Source organism: Oreochromis aureus, linkage group 10 (genome assembly GCF_013358895.1).
Source record: "Oreochromis aureus strain Israel breed Guangdong linkage group 10, ZZ_aureus, whole genome shotgun sequence".
NCBI lineage: Eukaryota > Metazoa > Chordata > Actinopteri > Cichliformes > Cichlidae > Oreochromis > Oreochromis aureus.
In genome coordinates, this window is record NC_052951.1 from 27,273,680 (window position 1) to 27,295,666 (window position 21,987).

Sequence of the window (21,987 nt, forward strand, 5' to 3'; positions counted from 1 at the left end):
TTACATTACACAAGAAACACCACGAAAGAGGAATACCAGCTTCTTTTGTTTCATTTTACTCTCCCACGCACATCTCTACCCTAGGTGTAAATTAGATGATATTTAGTCTCTGTTTAAACATTAAGCAAGTTTCTTTTTCAGATAGGTTTGAGCTTTCTATTTTAGAATTGCGCCTAGAAGTGTGTGCCAAGAAAGAGACTTTAAATTGAACAGTGGGAGTGTGTTATTTTCAGCAGATAACGCCCCAGTATAACTACTAATTACACCTTTCAGTCAAAAGAAATTAAAGAAAATAAATGGCACTGTTGTTTGCTTTGTCTTTGTCTTTTATTTAAATACCGTAAAATGATGTTCGGGCTTGATTTCTGGAAACTGCACAACGCAGTTACATGACAGTTGAGCAGCATCAGGTGCAGCTGAGTGTAGAAATAATATGTTTTTGACTTCCAAAGGACAAATTTGAAAGCTTTGTAACCTGCCTGTACACTTGTGTGATTCGTCTGGAAGTTGTTTGTGTTTTTAGGTCCTGATGGCAGCAGTACCAGAAACCCTGTCATGGTTGGGTAGTTTAGTTTCGATTACTGGCAAATTCCAATTTCAGCTTTTTGTCCACAACACAGCCCCTTTGATGACAGGTGTCACAACCACTACTATGTGAGTGTACCATTCTGCCACTGTTTAAAAGCGAAGCCAGGCAAGTTGCCTGTTGCCTGAAGTTATATCAGCATGTGAGATCAGAGACAAAAAGGCACAAAAGTAGAATATCTGGTTACATGCTGGTTGTACGACATTTACCATGTTGTAGCATGTGTTTTTTTTTCTGAATTCTTTGCATAGGTACTTGTTCAACATCTGCACTGTGACTAGTGAAGCAAATACTAGCTCAGTGCAGTGTTCTGTCATCCGATGGCTATAGTGCACACTTTGTCAAAGATACCTGAGCAAGAATGTGCAAATCTATGATAAAATGATGGCTCTTGTAAAGTGTCGCAGCTTGTATCCTGATAGAAGGGAACAGACAGTGACACATCTCACAGTGCTGGTGTAAAGATAGTGCAGGGCAACCTGTTTGCAAGTAGGAAAAGTCAGTGTTTGCACTGAATTTCTTTTGCTTTCATCGACCAATTGCAAGTAGTTACAATGACAAACAAAGAGGCAACTTGTCTCCAAACAGTCTCAGTGCAACTCAGACAGACTGCAATCACTCTCACAGAGATTACTGAAGGTTTGCAGATAATCAACATTTAAAAATAAAGGCATGTTTCCAACACATTGCAATCGATCTGAGACAGTTTGCAGCAATGAGCACAACTCTTCTGTGCAAAAAAGGACTTGGCCCAACTGGCTGTGTACAGGTTTTCTCCCTATATAAAAGTGTAGGATGCTGAACATGTGTGTCAGCAGCTACTTCACTAATTATGAAAAAATTTTAGAATTTTTTGTGTCAGTTTTTGGAGGTTCTTGCTGGAATCTGAATGTAAGTAACAAATATTACTTTTAGGTTTAATGTAAATTTCTTCTAGATCGCAACACATTTCCAACACATTTTAAGATTTTCACTGATTTATCACACATTTTCATAAACATCAATTTCAAGTTCGTTGATGAAACTGATTAACTTGATCGTTTTATTGCCATCTTGCCACACCAGAATCTCAGCAAATGTCTGAGTGGTTACAGACCTTTGAACAAGCCATTTCAAAGGCTACAAGATCTTGGGTTTGTTGTACCCTGTCACAATAATTTCTGTCATGCCTTAATCTGTTTTCCCTGGTGTAAATGTAGCAGTTCGTGAACTACACATTGTATAGCTTTACCTGCAGAATCTGTAGAAGAAACTCATGATGAACGCAGTTTGCGTGCCTCATCTGCCAATCAATTTCCCGTGGATTTTTGCAGTATAAGCTCCCAAAGCCACTGTATCTGAGGTACTGAATTGTCTGTTGATGCGCCATCTTTTTGGCACCTGTCTTTTATTTTGGTAGAAATAAGGAAACCACTTCTGTATGGGCCAGAAAAGGGCTACTAGAAAGAAATAGGCACTTTTCTTTTGAATGAGGTTATACACAGCCAGTGTGCGATGCCCTCGAGATGTCTTCACCATGGTGGAGTTATCTTTTTTTTTCTGTGGTACTGGCCCAACTTTTATAGACTTTGCTTCTATTCTCAAGTGGTCATCACTACAGTGTTCCCTCAGATCCCTTTGCCAGTAAAATAGTGAGAGTGATGGTGCTATTCAAGAAATTTCTTAAGATCTTTGTCTGAAATGTGCTGCCTACACCAATAGGCATCGGAACGTTTCTTCTGTCCATTATGTCGATGTGGAATTGGTAATGTCCCTGGGAGTGCCATCAGGCTTTTCAGTTGGTAGTGGAATAAATGAAAATATAAAGGTTATATTGCAGGTGTGTTCGATCCATTATTTTTGGATTCCTGCCCATACAAAGGAATAAAAGTCAGGATATCTCAGGCTCTGCTGTGTCGATTTTGACCATTGTATTTTTATTTCTGTCTCTTTCAAACTTGCCGACAAGCCTTCCAACTTTGTTGAAGTGCGCTGCTGACTTGCAAGAGTACTCTTTGAACATCACAATATATGCGGTTTAGCTCCTCCAGCAGTCTTTTAGGTTTTTTTTTCATTTACTATAGCATACATCAAAAGTAATGAGGACTTTTGAATCACAAACATGCTGCAGAGTCAGCCAAGGTCATTAAAGCCAAAGAAGTCTCCGAATCGTTGCTAAAATCAAACGTCAGAAAAACTTTATGACGGTGTTAATAATCATTTCAATTTCAACTTTACACGACCCCGTAACTACTTTCTTTTTCTACTCGGTATTTCTAATGGTGCTGCTGTCTTTTTAAAATGACACCCCTTTTTTTGACATTTCGAAAAAGACTCAATAAATCTTAGGCCAAGTCACTCTGTATGTAAGCAGTGTGGTTCGCTACCCGAGAGGCAAAGGATTTAACTGACATTTTTAAATAGGTTCAATGAATGGGTTCATTGGGACTTTAATTACATTCACTCTTTAACCGAGAGTGTTGTTGGCAATGGAAGTGGATCTTGACAAGCCAATGTGCTATTATGACACCCCACCCACATAGCACTGCTGTTATTCTGATTGCCCCTCTATCTACAAGCAGTATGGGCACACCAGTGAAATCACTAATGCTTAATTAGCAGATTAGAAGATCCAATTAGGAGATCTCCTCTGTCTCAAATCAAGCCTCTGTCAACACGTCCTATGAAATGAGATAGTTCACATCCCCAAATAAGGTGGATGTTTCTAAAGTGACCACGCTTGATTGGCAGTTGCATTCTCGGTTTAGCCCTTCGGACACCTTGTTTGATGAACCATCCTCGATGAACCATGTATAATTATATTCTGAAGTGACAGCACAGTACATGGTTCATAACCTCTCAACATAAAGTAGTACTCCAGCTTTTTTTGATGTTTGGTGGCTCTGCTGGCTGTTCCATCTGAGATGAATGTTTCTTTTTCAGAATGTGCTGCAGCAACCAAGTAAAGCTACATTAAGCCCTTTAATAACCCATTTGGCCTCATCAACACACTAAACAGCTTCACCAGTGATTTAAAAGATTCTGCAGGTTTCATTAGTGGTGCTGCTGCAGTATAGGAGCTAAACTGAAGGACAGCAGCCGAGTTCGCTTCTGACTCACTAACCTTTTCTCTCAATGTATTTTTATTGTAGAAACATCTAATATGAGCTTTTTCCTGGTATCAAAACCATAGAAAGGAACAACTATCTCTGTGTGAACAGCTATTTTGTGGGAAATTTGAACAATGTTTTAGGTTGTAACCCCAGCAATATATATCTAATGGATCAGAGGGATTAGAAGAGAGAGGCATGACACTCAAAGAGTCTTTAATCGATAAGTAAACAAGAATTTTATAAAGGCAAAGACTGCAATTGTTTCATCTGTACAGACAAAGAACCAGCTGTGTTGGTGACAGCCATATGTCTCTGTTTTATGGCTGTTTGTTAAGATATGAGTAGGTGTACTTTATATTTCTTTGTTCTACATATTTCTTTACTGATAAGTGGCCAGTTCGTCACAAGGCCAACACAGAGAGAGACACTGAACTGGATAAGCAGATGGATGGATGGATGGATGGATGGATGGATGGATGGATGGATGGATGGATGGATGCTGCTGAAGCTGTAGCATTGTTTAAGTGGCACATATGTAGTAGAAGCATAAGTTGCAGGGAAATACAGGATTTAAACCTTATCTTGAGCACTGGCCCTCGAGGCATTACTATGACTGGATTTTTGATGAACTTTGGTTGACTTGAGAGCTGGCTCTTTAATATGATTTTATAAATGGCTGGGGTTGCTTTGGGATATTATTGTTTATGGAAGTGCTTACTGTAACTATGCTTTTGTTTCTCGCTTGTTTTGTAATTAATACAAAGTGCCGCAGCTACAGGGAATAGACTGTCACAATTCCCATTTTGATGTGGCTCTCAGATGCTATTTATTCATGACGGAAGTGACTTTTATGGAAAGGCAAAACTTGAAATTGTTTTGAATTTGCACTCCTTTGATTGCTAAAACAATGATCCGTGCAATTTGAAGTTTGACTTCCAATGTGAGATAATAACGCAAATGTACTGTATTTTACTGGGTGACAGTAATTGCTCATAAGTGATACTCACTGGTATGACATGCAAATTGCTTTGTATGGTATGACTGGGACTGAGTGCTTGCAGAAATTGACAGCACTTTAACACAGTTTTGGCTTGCAAACAGGCCTCATTAAAAGCAGAACATTTTTCTGCTTTTTTGGTTTGATTAAGACAGAAATTGTTGGCTTTGTCATTCTACCAAGAACTTAATGCTGCTGCGACTGTTATGATTCACGGATGAGTGGACTCAAATGCAGGACACTGGAGACTGAGTAATTCAACAAAAAGCAAGCTTTAATAGCTGATGAAAACATTCCTCAGGGTTAAGTAAAAGGAAAGGTATAAATCCAGAAGTCCAGGCATGCACAAAGAAGCAAAGGGAACAAGAAGACGGAATCCACGTGACAAAACATGCTATCCAACACAAGGGAAGACAAGACTATATAGCCAATCACAGGGGTAAATGGGGTTGGGGAAGCAGTTAAACAGAACAGAAAATAATGAGGACAGGGCAGAAGATTGGCAAATAGGGAAAAAACTAGTAGGTAAAACAAAGCAAAACCCATTTTGCTGTGTCATAGCACAACCAAAATTACTGCAGATGTGTGCAATGAGCTTGCACTGTCATTGCTCTTGATATGGTTGCTTTAAAGACAGGGACCAGATCTGTGAGAACTCAGTTTTTTGCCTTTTTGGCAACTTTAACGTATCAAGATGGCGATAAAACAGCAATTGGGTGGAGTTAGTCTGCTATCAGTTTGCAGCTGAATGGGATCAAGATGGCACACGATCTCTTTGTGATGATACCACGATTAACTTAATCTCCAAATAGTGAAAGATTTTCAATTAAGTATCGGAATTTCAGGAGCGGGACCACACCTCCAAACACGCTCCTTCCGGTTCTCATCTATATAGGTTCCCCCAGTCCTACAAGCTGTTCATTCCCGTTTACATGCCCCACCATCCCTCCCCTTTTCAATTCTTTATCTTCTTCACTTCTGATTAGTACCTGGGGACCTGCTAGGCCCGGGAGCCGCCGCCAGTCCCATTCAAGGCCTTCCCCAAATCGCAGCTCAATTCATGTCCAAGCCATTCACCTTTACCTACTAAAACGCTGTCAAACATAAAAACAGGACATGGGCCCAGCTTGTGAAAGACACAGTCATTCACATGACACAGAATTAAACGTTACATTAACATAAATTTCTCAACAAAGTGGCACAATTACTGCAGAGTTGAAACTTAACTGCAAAATGGCATAGATGCTTGGAAACCTTGCTTTGATATAGCAATACTAACAGAATACACCTGTTTGGCAACTAGTTGTGTAAAGTCTCCTGCTGTAAAGAAATCGCAGACAAGTTGCTGTCATCGGCACAGACTGATTTATTTGGTACGGGCTGGGTTTAAATGAGATACTGCAAGACACACATATTAACAGAATGCCCGCTCTAATAAATTAAAGGCAGTGCTGTTTTATAAGCCCAAATCTTCCTTCTAGTGCAAGACCACAGTTTACACATATACTCTCCCACAAGGAAAAAGACCTCATCTTATGCATGTAAATCCATAAGGCAGGGCTTATTATTCTAAATAGCAACATAATATTATGCAAAGACTTGTGGAGACTTTGATGTTCTCTGCCTTCCTTTCATCTTAAATTAATTTAAAGGAGGAAAGTTTGATATAGACAATCAGGACTGATCCTCTGCAACCGTCCGATCCACCTCCACCACCCTGACCACGCCGCACACACGTAATCTCCCCTCCCCGAAAGCCAAAGTCCACATTAACATCGTAATAGGAAAGTGTGTTAAAGCAAAGCTCTTGCAGCCTGACAAGAGCGAATTGGATGTCAGAAGGATTCCTGCTCAGTTTAATTGAATCTGCCCAGCACTAAAAAAGAAAATCTGAAGTCAAAATAACCTATTAGATCTATCAGGTAATGTTTTGTTGAGTTTGACAGGTAGCACTGCGCTGCCCTCCCCACTCCCGACTTCATTCCTTCAGGTTGGGTAATGCAGGTGTGTAGGGATGGTATCCATGATGTTTCTCTCTCTGTTTCTATTATTCGTTAATCAATTGCAGCCTGGGTCTTTCTGTTTTCTGGAGCTCACTCAGCAAATCCCCCGTGTAGAACTAGGCTGGAGAAGCATGTGGAGGGGTTTTTAGTGAGTTACTTCAGCTAATGGATGGTGGGGCTGAAGGTCTGCTCCATGTGTGCACTGAATGCTAAGAACTGGACGTTGTTCAGTTTCCAGACTTCTGTAAATATTTTCAGTAAAAAAAAAAAAAGAAAGAAAGAAAAGAAAGCATTAGTGTGGAAAAGAAGGTTGGTGTAATGGTATCAAAATAAGCTAAAAGCACGTAAATGTACCTGTAACGTGTATATTATGTTGAATACAAATGTGCTTCATGAATACACAATGAAGCTCGGGTCACATCTCAGTGCAGCGTTCAGCCATGTGAATCTTCTCTCCAGCAGCCGTTCACCTTCCTGGGGCGTAATGTGGGGAAAGAAATGTCCTCATGCTTTGTCCCATGAAGGACCAATCACGTCGGCAAATGGATATTAACTTGGGGTTGTCATGGATCCCTACACATGATCAATAGCTTTCACACAGCATTGCAACCAAGAGCTTTAGGGGACTGTTGTCCAGTCACCGATGTTTTTTGTGTTGTTTTTTAACCCAACTCCTGCTCTGAAACTTGATTAACTATCCCCACTGTGTTAATAATTTGTGAAAGTTTGTTTTGTTTAGGCACGGTTGCATACAGAAAAACATTTTAAAGACTTATTTTTCTAATCATGAAACCTCACAACGATACACAAACCGTGGCGAGTAGATTCTTAATGAAAGGTACAATACTGAATAATTTCTCGTTTGGTATGACTATGGTTATTCTTAATCAATTCTTGATTGCAATCCAAACAGTTATTGTTGTGGCAATTTCGTACAGTGGTTATTAAAATGTCAGCAAGAGACAAAGGAGCCAGACTGAACTCAGGAAAAGAAAAAAGTCTTGCTTTGTCTTGTGGGAGTGCAACTAAGGAGCAATCAAAACAACACAAATTGCACAGTGTAACGCGTGATGTGTGTCACTACATTAACCCTTTGGTGATAACCCCAAGTCCAACCCTAGGCAATTGTTCTTGCAAGTCTCGGTAATTAGAACAAAAAATTCTAAAAACTATTTATTAACTCGTTTTTAAGCTATTTGTTATTTAAAATATAGGGTATGGTTCAGGTTATCACCTATCGTGACCATGACTTCAAAGATTTTACTGTACATGCAGCAAAATTCTACTTAAGATAAAGAGCTGAGCATGTTAATGAAGAACAAACGACATAAAAGAGGCATTAAGATCACTAGTTAAAAACTGAAACTGCTGAACTCCATGAGGTTTGGACACAGAGTTTGAGTACAGTGTGGAAAATTGTGGTTGAATTGTGACTTTGGTGTTGTTAACATAGGATCGAAGCGTGGTATGTTGTATGTGTCACAAGCTAAACATGTATCCTGGTCCTGAACAGCTCAACTGTAAGAATCACATTTTACCATTTCTTATCCTGTCAATATGCCCCAAGTGCAATGTAGATTCTCTAAATATGTAGCTTACTGAGCCATACGTGTGTGTGATCGCTGAACGAATCAGTGTGGTAAGTTGGTTCGGTCAAAAACTGAGTTGGCTTCCTTGATTCTGCCTGTATTAAAGGGATCGCACCAGATCTGAGTGCCCTTCTTGAGTACAGTTGTAAATTTTACTAAATGTCAATAGTAAGTGTATACTAAGTATCTCTCCTTATTTGCAGCACCATTGTTGCTTTCGAAGTAATAACTTTTTAATATTCTTCATAACTCTGGCTGTACTGTTCCTTCTTACTGAAGCTGGTCGGTCTTGATCGGTCCATTTAGAAGAAATGTCGAACGCGTCAAACGCCCCCCTTTTATGTGAGCGCGTGCAAAGCCTGAAGCAGAAAGCCTGCTTTAACAAAGGAAGTTGATAACCACCCTTGTGATACCCATTATGTCTGACTGAGCTAACACAAAGAAACACTTGCTATGTCAAACTTGCTTCTTAGTACACCCTCTGGACCTCCATATGATTATGAAAGGACCTGTGTCAACATGTTTTTCCACCAAAAAACACATACGTTAAATTTCTGCGCAAGACTGCCGACATCTGTGTCTGCATGTGTTTATTTCTTCCACTGAGCTCGTTCAGGAAGAGTAAAGCAGTAATGAATTCATTTCTTTTGAAACACAAGAGTGACGGTCATGACAGTCAACCAGGCAGCTATGGATTTACTGGAGTGTATGGGTTAAGTCCAAATCTTCGGTTTTGTTAAAGCAGTGCATCTTAGGCATTGCTGCTCCAAAGTTCCTCTATCTAAATGCCTTGTATTAAGTATAATCTTCATTTCTATCACTTTAACTCTCAGACTGTGTGGTAGGGATTTGGTGGCAGGTTGCTATTCTCTCAATGTCAGGAGAAGTTTTAGTAGCACTGTTACTCATTTTGTTTTTTCTTCCCATTCAGATTCACGAGCCGGAGAAGGAGCACCCAGAACAGTGGACCACGCAGTTATCGGAGGAGTGGTGGCTGTGGTCGTGTTCGCTATGCTCTGTCTACTCATTGTCTTGGGACGCTACTTTGCAAGACACAAAGGTAGTAGATATAGGAAATGTCTAAAAACAAAGTCGAATTATTTGCTAAATGTTTGAATGTTGATACAGTTGTATCAACTGCTCATTAGTACAAATATCAAATCAGCCAATCAAATGGCTCAGTACATTTATGCATTTAGGCATGGTCAAGATGACCCGTTGAAGCGCAAACTGGACAACAGAGCAGTACGCCAAACGGACTGGTCTGGTCTTCTAGTATTTTAGAAACTTCTTTATTGAGATCCCACACAACCATATCTAGGGTTTACAGAGAACGGTCCAAAGGTGAGAAAAGATCCAGTGAGCAGCAGTCTCTGGGGAAAATCCCATGTTGATGCCAGGCTGATAGGAAGGCAACAATCAGTCAACTGACCTCAACAAATGCAGAAGAGCATTTCTGAATGCAGATGGGCTAAAGTTGCAGAAGACCACACCGGGCACAACTCCTGTCAGCTAAGAACAGCAAACTGAGGCTACAGTTAGCATGGGCTCATAAAAATGGACAATGGAAGATTGGAAAAATATGGTCTGATAAGTCTCGATTTCTGTTGCAACATTTGGATAAGAGATAACAAATGTGGTAAATAACATGAAATTATGGATCTATCCTGCCTTGTATTAACAGTTCAGGCTGCTGGTGGTGTAATTCTGTAGGGGAAATATTGCATCATTAAAATGCCACAGCCTATGTTATATCCATCCCTTTATGACTATGGTGAACCCGTGTTCTGATGGCTACTTCCGGCCATGCCACAAAGTTCAAATCATCTCAAACTGTTTTCCTGACTGTGACAATGCATTCACTGTACTCAAATGGCCTTAGTTTAATAGAGCACATTTGAATGCTGGTTGTGCCTCAGGAGGTAGAGTGGGTCATCTAAAGACCAGATGCCAAAGTGTCCTTGGGCAACCCTGAGTTGCTCCCGATGCATTTATCTGGGTGTGAATTTGTGTGAATGTCAGATAGAAACCAGTGCTTGTATGAATGTGTCTCAATTGGTGACTAACAATTGTAAAAAACACTTTGAGTCCTCAAGTAGAGAGCGAAGCTGCTGTGTACCTTTGGGATATGGTGGAACAGGAGAGTCACATAACAGATGCTCAGCTGTCAAATCTGAAGCAGCTGTATGATGCTATCATGTCAACATGGAGCAAAATCTCTGAGGAATGTTTCCGGCACCTAGTTGAATCAATGCCACGAAGAATTCAGGCAGTTCTGATGGCAAAAGTGGGGTCTAATCCACTATTAGCAAGGCATACCCAAAAGCTCCATATGATACATTTAAATTTTGTGTATCATTTTTAAGAAGTACCTGTTATTTCACAGCAGCTTTCCTTTTAAGCATTATCTGTCCCAGCAGGCAGTTTGTCAAGTGTAGCCTCTTTACTTTGTTTCTGCAAAAACGACTTATTACATCAATGGATGGATGCTATCAAAATGATGGAAAGACAGCTATTAAGGCTATGGGTTACTGATGATGAGTAAAATTACATTTTTCATGCAGTCCTGCCGCATAGTATAACAAATCTTGTATGCCGTCCTCACAACAGAGAAATAATTAGAATCTATAACACATTTCACACTTTGATGTTTCTTATGCGGGGGGAAATGAATTGGGTACATTAACCACTTTAGAGAGGAAGTACAGTAAATGAGGCAAATTAAAAGTATAGAGGAAATGTGCTCTTCTATCAGTGGTGCTGAACTCTGAGTGGCTCCTCACATTTGTGTCTAGAAGCAACATGCAAGCTGTTTGCTGGTAGATCTTAGCGGTGCAGTGAAACTTTGAGGCAGTGAGGTTTGCAGTAGCTCCAGTGATTCGTATGACTGTTTCCCAGATCAACACACAAAAGACACCGAAGACAAGGCGCACAGCCATGTGAAGCAGTCCCACTGTTGTGTTACCGAGTGCAGCAGTGCAGATTTTAAAGGATAACTCGAGTTTATTACAACTTGGTTGTTATTCTGTATATAATGTTTTCAGCCATTTTCGTCAGTAATAAAAGAATTGAAATCCATAATCCAATACTGAGATCTGGAGGTGCAGAAACATTGCTAAAAAAAAGAAAAAAGCGTTAGAGGGAGAAAGAAACAGGTGCAGTCAGACAATCAGAGAAGTCACAAACAACCCCCCCAGGTTGGACAAACTTATTTAGAGGAGAAAGCAACTTTGAAATTACTGTCCAAACATCCATTACACCTCACAGACCAACTTCCTCAACTTTGACCCACTGTGGGATTGGGACCTTTGTAAGGAAAAATAGGGAAAAACAGGTTCACTTCGGGCCTATTTTGTGCCCACTTCTCATAAAATGATTTGGACAGTCTTGCTAAACTTGGCATTTCACACCCTGCCAAATCATCCAGCTGTTCATGAGTCCTGACACATCTGTCTCTGCTGGTTCCAGATCTCAGCAGTTACTTTGGCTCATGCAGAGATATTGAAACTGACTGGCAAAACTATGAAATATAAGCTGTAATAAACTGGACGTATCCTTTAGTGTTCACTTTGGAATTATTGTCACAATGCTGCTTTCCTCTTAGGCGACTCGCAACATGTTTTCAATATAAAACAGCAATAAGATGCAAGTACAAATAAAATTCAGGCCACTTTCACTAATTGTGTATATTATGAGAGGTAAACTGTTTACAAGGTAGAGTGCCTGGAGGCCAAGTATAAATATTCATGACAGAACAATAATAATAATCACGAGGAGGGAGGTTTTTGTTTGTTGTTTTTGGGGGGGGGGTTGGTGTCATTTGGTGGCTATACCTATGCCGAGTAAATCTGAGAGGCTGCAGCAGCCACTCAGAAAAAATTTGAATTAGAAAAGAAATATTGTCTCAGGCAACTTTTAACTACCTCTGTTAAAAACTTTCCAATAATTACTCAACATCACACTTACCTGAAGGGACCCACAGCCCTGAGAGTAAGCGAAGCAGCAGATTTGTAATAGCTGAAGATAACGTTGGAGGACCACAAAACTCTGATATTACTGTTCAAACTTCTGCCAAATTGAGACACACGTTAAGCATTTATGATGTGGAATATATATATATGTTCAAGTTATTTTCTTGCTTTATTATTCGTCCAGTCTCCTCAGTATATACAGCCACATAAAAAAAAGGTTTTCACACGGGTGCAGTGTAAAAAACACTAGGTGGCTCCACTCACACCCAGTGTGAGTGTGGCAGTTTTCTGGTCTGGAAATATAAAGGTGTAAATTCCAAGGAGAAAAAAAAAAAATCAGCAATGATCTTAGAAAAGCAATTTTTGCTTTGTATCAGTCCGGGAAAGGTAATAAGTCCATTTCTGAATAATATAGAGTCCATAATTCTAAAGCTAGAAAGATTATTCACAAAAACATCCAAGACAGCTGCCAGTCTGCCAGCAGTGGACGTCTCAAATTCACCTCAAGGTCAGACTGTGCAGTGCTCAGAGAAACTGAAAAAACTCTACAGACCTCAGTTATCATGTTAAATGTCAAAGATCATGACAATACAATTAGAAAAAGACTGAACAAGTAGTTTGTTTGGCAGCACAGCTTAGATTTGAAAGTTGCTTCTGAAAAACACTTGTGCAACAATGTCTTTCGGGCAGATGAGAGCGGAGATGTTTGACCATATTGCATTGAGTCGACCATGAACTCCTCTGTAGACCAAAGTAGTCTAGAGTCAAATGTGAGACCATCTGTTTGACAACTGAAAATTGGGTCATGCAAAATTGGGTCATGTAGCAGGACAGTCATCCTAAGTCCAGCAGCAAATCTACAACAAAATATCTGAAAAAGACACGAGTCAGAGTGTTGCAAAGAGACCTTAAGAGAGCTGTGCATGAAGGAATGAATGCAAACCTCAATGGTCCAAAGCAACGTAAAGAAGAGTGGATCCAAAATTCCTCCGTGGCAATGTGAGAGGTGACAAAGTCACCATACAGAAATCAGTTACGCCACGGTATTGTTGCTAACAGGTTGTTGTTGAAACTACTGAATCATGAGGTATACTTAGTTTTTCACACACTACTTCTGGATTTTGGCTCAATCTTTGTTAAATAAACGACGATGTTGTTCATCTGAGGTCAATTATTTTAATTATTTAATACATGCTAAGGACTCGATATTTTTTTACTGTGTCCTGATACGTAAAACCTTAGAACAGACAGGGTAAACGTTCTTTTTCAGGTCTGCATAATATGCCAGCCAGCCTTTTTTCGCAGCACTCCAGCACCTTGTTTCTCTCTTTTCAGGCAGCGTTTGTGCTTTTAATGTGGCACTACTGTCCCTCATTCTTCCTAAAATATTGTCATCATCACCTCTACTTTGATAGGCTGTGAATAACTCTTGTAAATTAGGTTTGAAGTGGCTGGCTAGTCCCTTTTTGTGTGAACTTGACAAGGTTAATTTGAAGGTGTGAGCAACACTCTTCCTGACACTCAAGATCATTTTGAAACCCTGATTTTCATGTGCCAATCATAAAGGAAAGCGAGGGGAAACGCTGTGTAATCTGAATATCGCCGCTTGCTGGTGTTCAGTATATGTAAATGGCCACACAGTGAAGGATTTGCATAATTGGGTGCTGTGAGATGGAGAGCCACATTTTAATCTTTTGTATCATCTGAGCAGCAGGCTATTATCCAGTTCGTGACACTGTCGTCCATCCTCTCCTCCTCAGGTACCTACTTCACACACGAAGCCAAAGGAGCAGACGACGCAGCGGATGCAGACACAGCCATCATCAATGCCGAGGGTGGCCACACCAATTCTGATGAAAAGAAGGAGTACTACATCTAATCAGAACAGGACCCCTCACCTCCAATGTCCTGCTTGGGACACTGAAGGGTTTTTTGGGACGGGGAGAGGGGGGATAAGGTGGGGGTTGACAGAGGGGTTTGAATCGGTTTGGTCGAGCGGTCGAGGGGTAGAAGAGACACGGGATTTTAAAGAAAGGCCTGGTTTTAAGCCGTTGTCTAGTCTAGTCTGCAGATGTAGATGGAATGTTGTGTGTGTTTAAAAAAGAAAAAATCAAAAAAGGATAAAAAATGTTAGGGTCTGGGGTTTTCAGTATACAGGGATGGGTAGAGGGTGGGAGGGTGTGCCAGAAATCACTGTAGAGAGCTTCACCATTCAACACCTCCCTAACTGCTGGTACAAATTTTATTTAGTTCAACCATTTGCAGAAAATTCTGTGCCTTGTTCGAAATCTTTTGGTTCTACCCATATTTTGCATTTGTGTTGATCATCGTTTGCATAACCTCGTTGCTCCCCTTTTCCCGTTTCATCTTCCCACCTCGTAATTATCAGTGTGCTGTTGGCTTTTGTATGAGGGTAAAATTACACAGCCACTTTATTAATTTCTCTTAATGTGTCTGCACAAACGGATCCTCTCCTGCATAACAAAAACTCTTTCCAGTATACTGTGATTTGTCTCAAGCCATTACTTTCTTCTCTTTCTCCCTGAAGTTTTGACAGCTCTAAAAATGCATGGAACGCTTTACATATCATTGTACAAAGGACATAAAAGAGAAACAGGTTTGTCGTACTGGATCACACACAACACCACAGAAAGAAACGCGACTAAAACAGAGGCACAGAGGCTAATGTAAAAAGATGTTCCCATTTCAACAGGCCGGTTCAGTTTGAAAATTCATATTTAAAAACCTCGGTTTTGTTTTTGCAGAGCAGATATACACCTGTATTACTGTCTTTTAAGGCATTACATTCCTTAGTGAAAAGAAGTAGTGCATTATTTTTTCCTCGCTGCACTGCCATTTCATTATTTTGATTTCTTCCTCTGCTCTGTGTTATTTTTCTTCTATTTGGCTGAATGGAAGGCCTGTCTTCCCACCGGCTTTTATTGAGTTGTAATGTTGGTTTTCAATTGATTTCCATCTGCTCTCACCCTAGAATATTTTTTATTATAAATGAGAAAGTAAGAAAATGTAAATTGTCCTAAAATTGTTTTTGACACATCCTCAGTCAAGATGCCTCTGTAATAAAAGACTGTTGGAAAAAAATATTTGGTGTTAATATTTGCCAATCAGCAGCTGACATTGCTGGTGTAGTGTACGCCATACAACAAGTTTTCCAAGTAGAGAACCAGCCTTAATATAACTCCAAACTGAAGCCCATTCAAAGTTAAGTTACATTTAATCGGTACATAAGCTACACGATACATAGCAGTCAAGGTCCTCCCATTAGCAGGTTCACGTTATCTCATTGACACACAGTCCAATGTAAATCAAGCCAATGGAATCACAACTGTATTGTACACTAATCCTTACTAAGAAATATTTTTTACAACTTACTAGAATTACAATGGAGTACCTTTGTGGATTTTACTGTATCACGTTCATTGTCAGTTTTGTCAAACTGTAAAATATGGAAGTGTTATGGAAAGTACATGTCTTCGAAGTAGAGAGTGTTCTGAGAGACAAACCATTCGCAGCCATTCACCACCATACACTATATGGACAAAAGTATCTTTGAGTACAGGTGTTTTGGGTCGCCACAGCTGTATAAAATCAAGCACCGAGCCGTGCTAAGGAGCTCACTGAATTCTAGCGTGGTACTGTAACAGTGTGCCACCAGTGCAACAAGTCAGTTTGTGAAATTTCTTCTCTTCTAGGTATTCCACATCTAGTCTAAGTGGAACCACAGGACCTTAGCCACAGAGTTATAGAGCTCCAGCCCTCCTCTGGCATTAACATCAGCACAAATCTGTGTGCCAGGAGCTTCATGGCACTAAGAAGCTCCTTTAGGTGTAGTGAGTAGGTGACCAAGTACTTTTGTCCATGTAATGTACTTAATTTTGCTCAAATTCATTCATTTTTGAACACCAAAATATTAATTTTGCATGTATGCTCATGCTAGAACCCGTTGTTTTTGCTTCTCCATCATGGTTTATGTACAACCTGCCAAAAGCCAATGAGAATCTGTTTCGCTGTGTCAGTTTGGGAGCACTGAGGACACCAATAATTGTTCATAAGATGACATATTACACACGTTGTGCTCCTTGGTTGTTAATCCATGGTTTGCATTATTGCTCTGGCTTTTCAACATGGCAATGTGGGTTTACCAGTGACATTGTTTCTCATTATTATGTGTTCGCACAGCAAGCAACACGCTTAATGAATCCTTTCTCCATGTGACAGCTGTGGGTGGATAAAGCTGGAGGTCTCAGATGCCGTGTACAATTTCAAGAGTTTGAAACACTGAAAGCATATTTATTTCGTGGCTTTTTTCTGTTGTGATATTACATCACACTTCAAAGATTTGTCAAAGTTAGCATGTGCCCAACATCAGCAGTAGCAGTTATGTTTTTAAGTGAAGGTGATCTAATGTTGAAAAACTAGAGTCAAGAGGACAAACTAAATCATATTAGTCAAGGAAAAGGTGGCAGTTTGATTTCTAGTGTTTGTCTACCATCCACATACTGTTAATTTCAGCTCAAAATCTGAATTACTAATGTTTCCTTGTTTATTGATTTACATTATTTGTTGTTTATTAAATGGGACACCTGTGGAACTGGAACAGTTAAGCTTTGCATTAAATCCATTTTAAAGAAATTTGAAAAGTAGTGCCAATGCATCGTAAGCGTAAGATGATGCTTGATTTCTGAATTACGCCTCTACATAAAATTATTGCAATCTGTTTAAAAATCTCAAATCTTAAATTTGCTTTACCTTTCCCTTGTTTTGTAATGAGATGGAAATGTGTTTCAAAATGACTTTGAAACAGTTTGGTCAGACTTCGCCCCGCTTTGCAAGTTGTTAACTGTTAAAATTACTTTCTAATTTTAATAGGAAAATGTTTTTAAGCTTCATAAAATGCATTCTTTGAGAGAAATCAATAAGATGTTGGAATAAATAAATCAAGACACTGAAAACCACTTTTCCAGTTCATCACTGTTTGGAGCATTTATGGATTCTTTGGCACTTAATGGTGTTGCTTGCCATGTGTACACTCACTATGATTTAACACTTTGTTGCTATGTTAAAGAATTTGATTGGATTTTGTTAATGCGCAGCTCGTATTGCGACACATTACCAATGTGATAGCTTTAATATTTCATGGTCATGCATGAAGACAACATTCAGCCTTTCCATGTTGAGATTTGGGGTGGCTCTTAGACATAGCTCTTGTGAAATCCACAGCGCAAATTACACTTTCTTGACCATCTGTGCATTTAAAAACGTTTAAGTTTTGGGGCGGGGTGATTTTAGAGCACAGCAAGTGGAACGGGGGGAGCTGTGGATATGTTATTTTTAGTTTTGGATGTGGTAGTTGTAGATAGGATTTACAGGAGAGACGTTGCAGACAAAAATCAAAGATGTTGTGTCCAACTCTCTCCATCTGTTTCTTGTTAAAACTTGAGTTCATTTTCAGAAGTTCTGGACTCACAAAGTAATTTTATCACAAAGTTAACACTGTATGCTGACGACACTGTTTTGTGTTTGTTAAATGGACGGGTGGGGGTGGGGTGGGGAACTGATTAGGTAAATGTTTCACGGTCTGGTGTCTGATTAAACTATTAATTGACTTGTTATTGTTGCTTTATGAATCACAGAGCAGATGTCACTTTCATCTGTAAGACTGATATTGTGTGATTTGTATTTTCCAGTGAGCACTATTTCGCTTCAGTGACATGTGGCAGCTTTGATTTAAATCAGACTTCAAAATATGTACTTGCCAATAAAGGAATAGAACTGAATATTGTCTTCTCCCTAAGGCTGATACGTTAATATTTCATTTGTGAATATTAAACTTTTTGCAGATTGGAATGCCAGGAGTGTTTTACGTTATAAAAATACTTTTTTGTTTTCCTAAATTTCCAACATAAGAAAGTGAAAAAAATATATTTAAGTACGCTTAATTATTCCGAATCTTAGGTGCATAACAGAATGATAAGGTTATTGTACATATCATTTTATTTTCCATTATTCCCAGTGAAGTTTTAAAAAACGTTGATATGGTCTTATCTTACAGCGCAACTGAGGTCGTTTTCTTCCCATTAAATTCTTTTGCTAGTGTCCTGTCTCAGGTTCATGCCTTGCTGACTGATGTGACTGCATCTCAGGTAGAATGCAAAATTTAGGCCCCACCTATCAATGACATAAAAGCAAGTACAATACATCATTAAATAAAGTACAAAACAGAAGTTTAGGTCCCAAAGCAAAAAGGGTGAGATATTTTGCTTCTATGTTGTACATGTTTTATGTATTTTTCTTAATATTTGGTGCACTGTAAACGATGTGTTAAGTATTGCTTTGTGTTAACATAGGTACTAAAGAGTACAATGTTTATTGGAATGAAGCAGGATCAGAAACTTGTTGTGGCTGTACTTCTGTCAATTTCAACGCACCACCACCTTTTGATTCCCAAAAAGTTTTCTTTCGCCAGTCATTCTTTTCAGATTGATTTTTTTTGTCTCTCTGCTGTACTTGGGAAATGTTAATGTGTATTAATGGAGAAGAGGAGTTCCACATTCCCATACACATTTTGTATTGGTTCATAAATAGACATTTTTACAAAACAATGAAGAGTTCTTGTCTTAATAAAAGAGAAAAGATATAAATGTCCAAAATAATCAGTGTTGGCATTGTTTTTTTTAATAGACTTTAGGTGAATTATTAAATGTAAAACGCTATACGTATAATATGGGCGCAGAGCAATACATACAGTATTATTTACTTTGGAATTAAACAACAACAACTGTCCACCCTAGCATATTCTTTGTCTTCCCCAATAGACACAAACTCTATCTATTTATCTATTCATTCCTGTTTCTGGACACACATTTTTACAACTGTTTAAGTGAAGTTTCTCAGTCAATCAGGTCATCAAAGTCTAAGGAGCTTGGAAAGAAAGGCGTCTGGACTTCTTTAAGTTTACTTGAAGACGTTTCACCTCTCATCCAAGAAGCTTCTTCAGTTCTAAGAGCAATTCCGGTTCACCAGACACTTGGCCCGTGTGATTCAAGATTCAGCAGGCATGTCCTGATTTAAAACTGGATTGCCTGAGGATAGAAGCTCCTATTGAGCCTCTCTGTTTTTGCCCAGATGGTGCAGAACCTTCTGTCTGATTGCAGAAGTTGGAACAGATTATTGCTGGGATGGGACGGGTCCTTCAATATCTGAGCTGAAGCTTGAAGGACTGCACCCTTTCCACTGGAGCTCTATTGATGACAATGGGCTTGTAGTCTCTGTGCTTACTCCTTCTGAAGTCCACCACCAGCTCCTTGGTCTTGCCAACGTTGCCGACGTAGGTAGAGGATCAATAGGGGGGTCCATGACCCTCTTGGGGACACTCCCATAGTGCTTAAAATCTGGGACTCTCCACCAATCGCTCTTAGAACGAAAGAAGCTTCTCGGACGAGAGGTGAAACGTCTTCAAGGAAACCTAAAGAAGTCCTTTCCAAGCTCCTTAGACTGTTCCTGAAGATGAACCATATTATTTTTGTGTTCCTGAATGTGATTTTTCATATATCACATGCAAACAAAATTGACATTTTGCACTCTTAAAAGACAAACACCCCTGCATTGATTGCTTTAGTTGCTAGCGGCCAGGTAGACTGAGACTTCTCTGCAAGCACTTGTCAACTACTCTCTGAGTTGTAGTGAAACAAAAAACAGCAATGCAACCACAACTGGAGAATGTTTGCCTTGAAAATAAAAGTTGTGCCTTACCGCTATAACAAAATTGTGTCAAAAGATGCAACTTTTGTTTTGCATGATACCTTCATGGTTTTACCTCTCCATTAGCATTTGCAGATAAGTTGGCATCTTCCATGCAAAGTATGGGCGACTGTGACAAAGGACTATACCACTTCAGCTAGTCACAGCAATACACAGGAATACACACAAGCTGAGGTCTCCCTAAGGCCTTAGCCTGCGTGACTGAGGACTTGGGGAGCGCAGGTTGTGTCTTCCTGAGCACAAGTTTCCCACAATTATTTTTGTTTCTGGATATGATTTTTAATCTGCCCGGTCTCATATTTATGTCAATGTACACAAAATAATAAGCAGAAAGTCTACATTTGGACTTGAGGGGTTGCACCTAGGCTTGGGTCATACATGTCATACAAGATTTTCAAACATCATGCATTTTTGGTTTATATACCATTAATTCAAAGTACATCATGTCTTTGGGTTGGGACTAAAAATGACTTGATTTGGTTTGGAAAAATCCCACAATTTTGCTTGTGAATACTAAATCCAGACTTTTACTAGACAACATTCTGCTGCCTGTCAAAGGAAAAACCTGACACCTATGAAGAGAAACACATAGGTTCTTAAGTGACAATTACACATTTGCCTGTGAGAAAAGGTGTCGCAAGAGAGTCGCAGTGGAATACAAGTTTGATGTTTAGAGTATCGTAATTTTGTTGGTGGATGAACATAACTCCATTACAGGAAACAGTGGAGGGGGTTTTACACTTACTTTCATTTTGAAATGTCTCATAAAAGCGTAATTATCCACACAGGTTCAGCTTCACTGAGCAGTGTTGATGAATATCACAAGTGTATTTTGATTGAGACAAAGGTAGGTGTAATGGGATGGCTCTGCACATCCACTTATTCTTTGAAAGTGAAAACCTTGGCAAGTGGAGATGACATGAAATCTTTATCACATGCATAAACCAGTGTGAATATGGAATATAAAATCAGTACTATCAATTAACACAAAGTGTAACATGTTGAGAGTGCCATGAAAGCTTTGACACATCTGGCAAGGTTTAGACTCTATGAAAGTAGTATCATTGATCTCAGCACAGACAGAGTTGGTGTGAGGTGAACTGTCTGTCACAGACAAATGTAGTCCTCCATTCATATTTAATGTTCATGATTTAGGCTCTACTTTACACGTTAACAGACCTGTAATATTCAGTATTCAGTAGATGACTTGAGTAGAAGACGATATTATCTTTTTAATTACAATTTCGCCCCAGGCCCTCATTATACCTCAAGTGCTGTACATAATGAGCCAACATCTTAAATAAGTAAAGGTGATACTGCTATTGATTAGAAAGTTAAGACCCGAGGCAGGCTATCAGTCATAGAAAATGTACTTCTGAGCTCATGTTTAATGTGTGTGCCAGTTGGTCTCTTATGGAATCATTACTCAATATCCTCAAATAACTATTCAAAGAAAGAAATCCTATTCATTACACTTTAACAGACTCTCTACATAAATAGCTCCGTCCTAATAAAGCAAAGTCAAACCCTTCATGTCCTCGCTGATGATGTTTTGTACACAGTAATGAAAAGGTCAGTGGTGCGGTGTTATCTCTTTGTGTTAACCTTGCATGCTCAAAAGGTTAATATAGATATCCTGCAATAAGGAATACATTATTTATCCATTACTTGCGTGCAGCAATGACATTATTATTTGAGTCATCACAAGATAGCGTTTTGATTCTTATTTAATGAACTCCTTTAAAAAACGTCCTTGTTACCATTTGCATATTATTCAGGGGATTGGTTGTTTAGCACCTACCCAGAGGCCATTAAGATTAGAAGGCCATGAGGAGGCTCTGGAAAGTAAACCTTTATAGCCTTGTATCAACAGGTGAACAAGAAGTGATTATGAATGATTTAGTAACTGCGAGATTGTGAGGGGCAGGAAAGAGCAGAGCTATAAACTCTGGTGGTAATGGCAACCC

At 39.4% G+C, this 21,987-nt stretch overlaps 1 protein-coding gene across 3 annotated transcripts in view; it reads left to right on the forward strand.

Annotated features, from left to right (window-relative positions):
- Positions 1-18,912, forward strand: part of cadm1a (cell adhesion molecule 1a) — a 450,442-nt gene extending 431,530 nt beyond the window's left edge. For all 3 annotated transcript variants that reach the window (XM_031747600.2, XM_039618269.1, XM_039618268.1), the window contains 2 exons: positions 9,199-9,327; positions 13,999-18,912. In XM_031747600.2, the coding sequence (XP_031603460.1) occupies positions 9,199-9,327; positions 13,999-14,117 (248 nt within the window). In that variant the 3' untranslated portion in view covers positions 14,118-18,912. The remainder of the gene's footprint in view (positions 1-9,198; positions 9,328-13,998) is intronic.
- Positions 18,913-21,987: the final 3,075 nt, after the last annotated feature.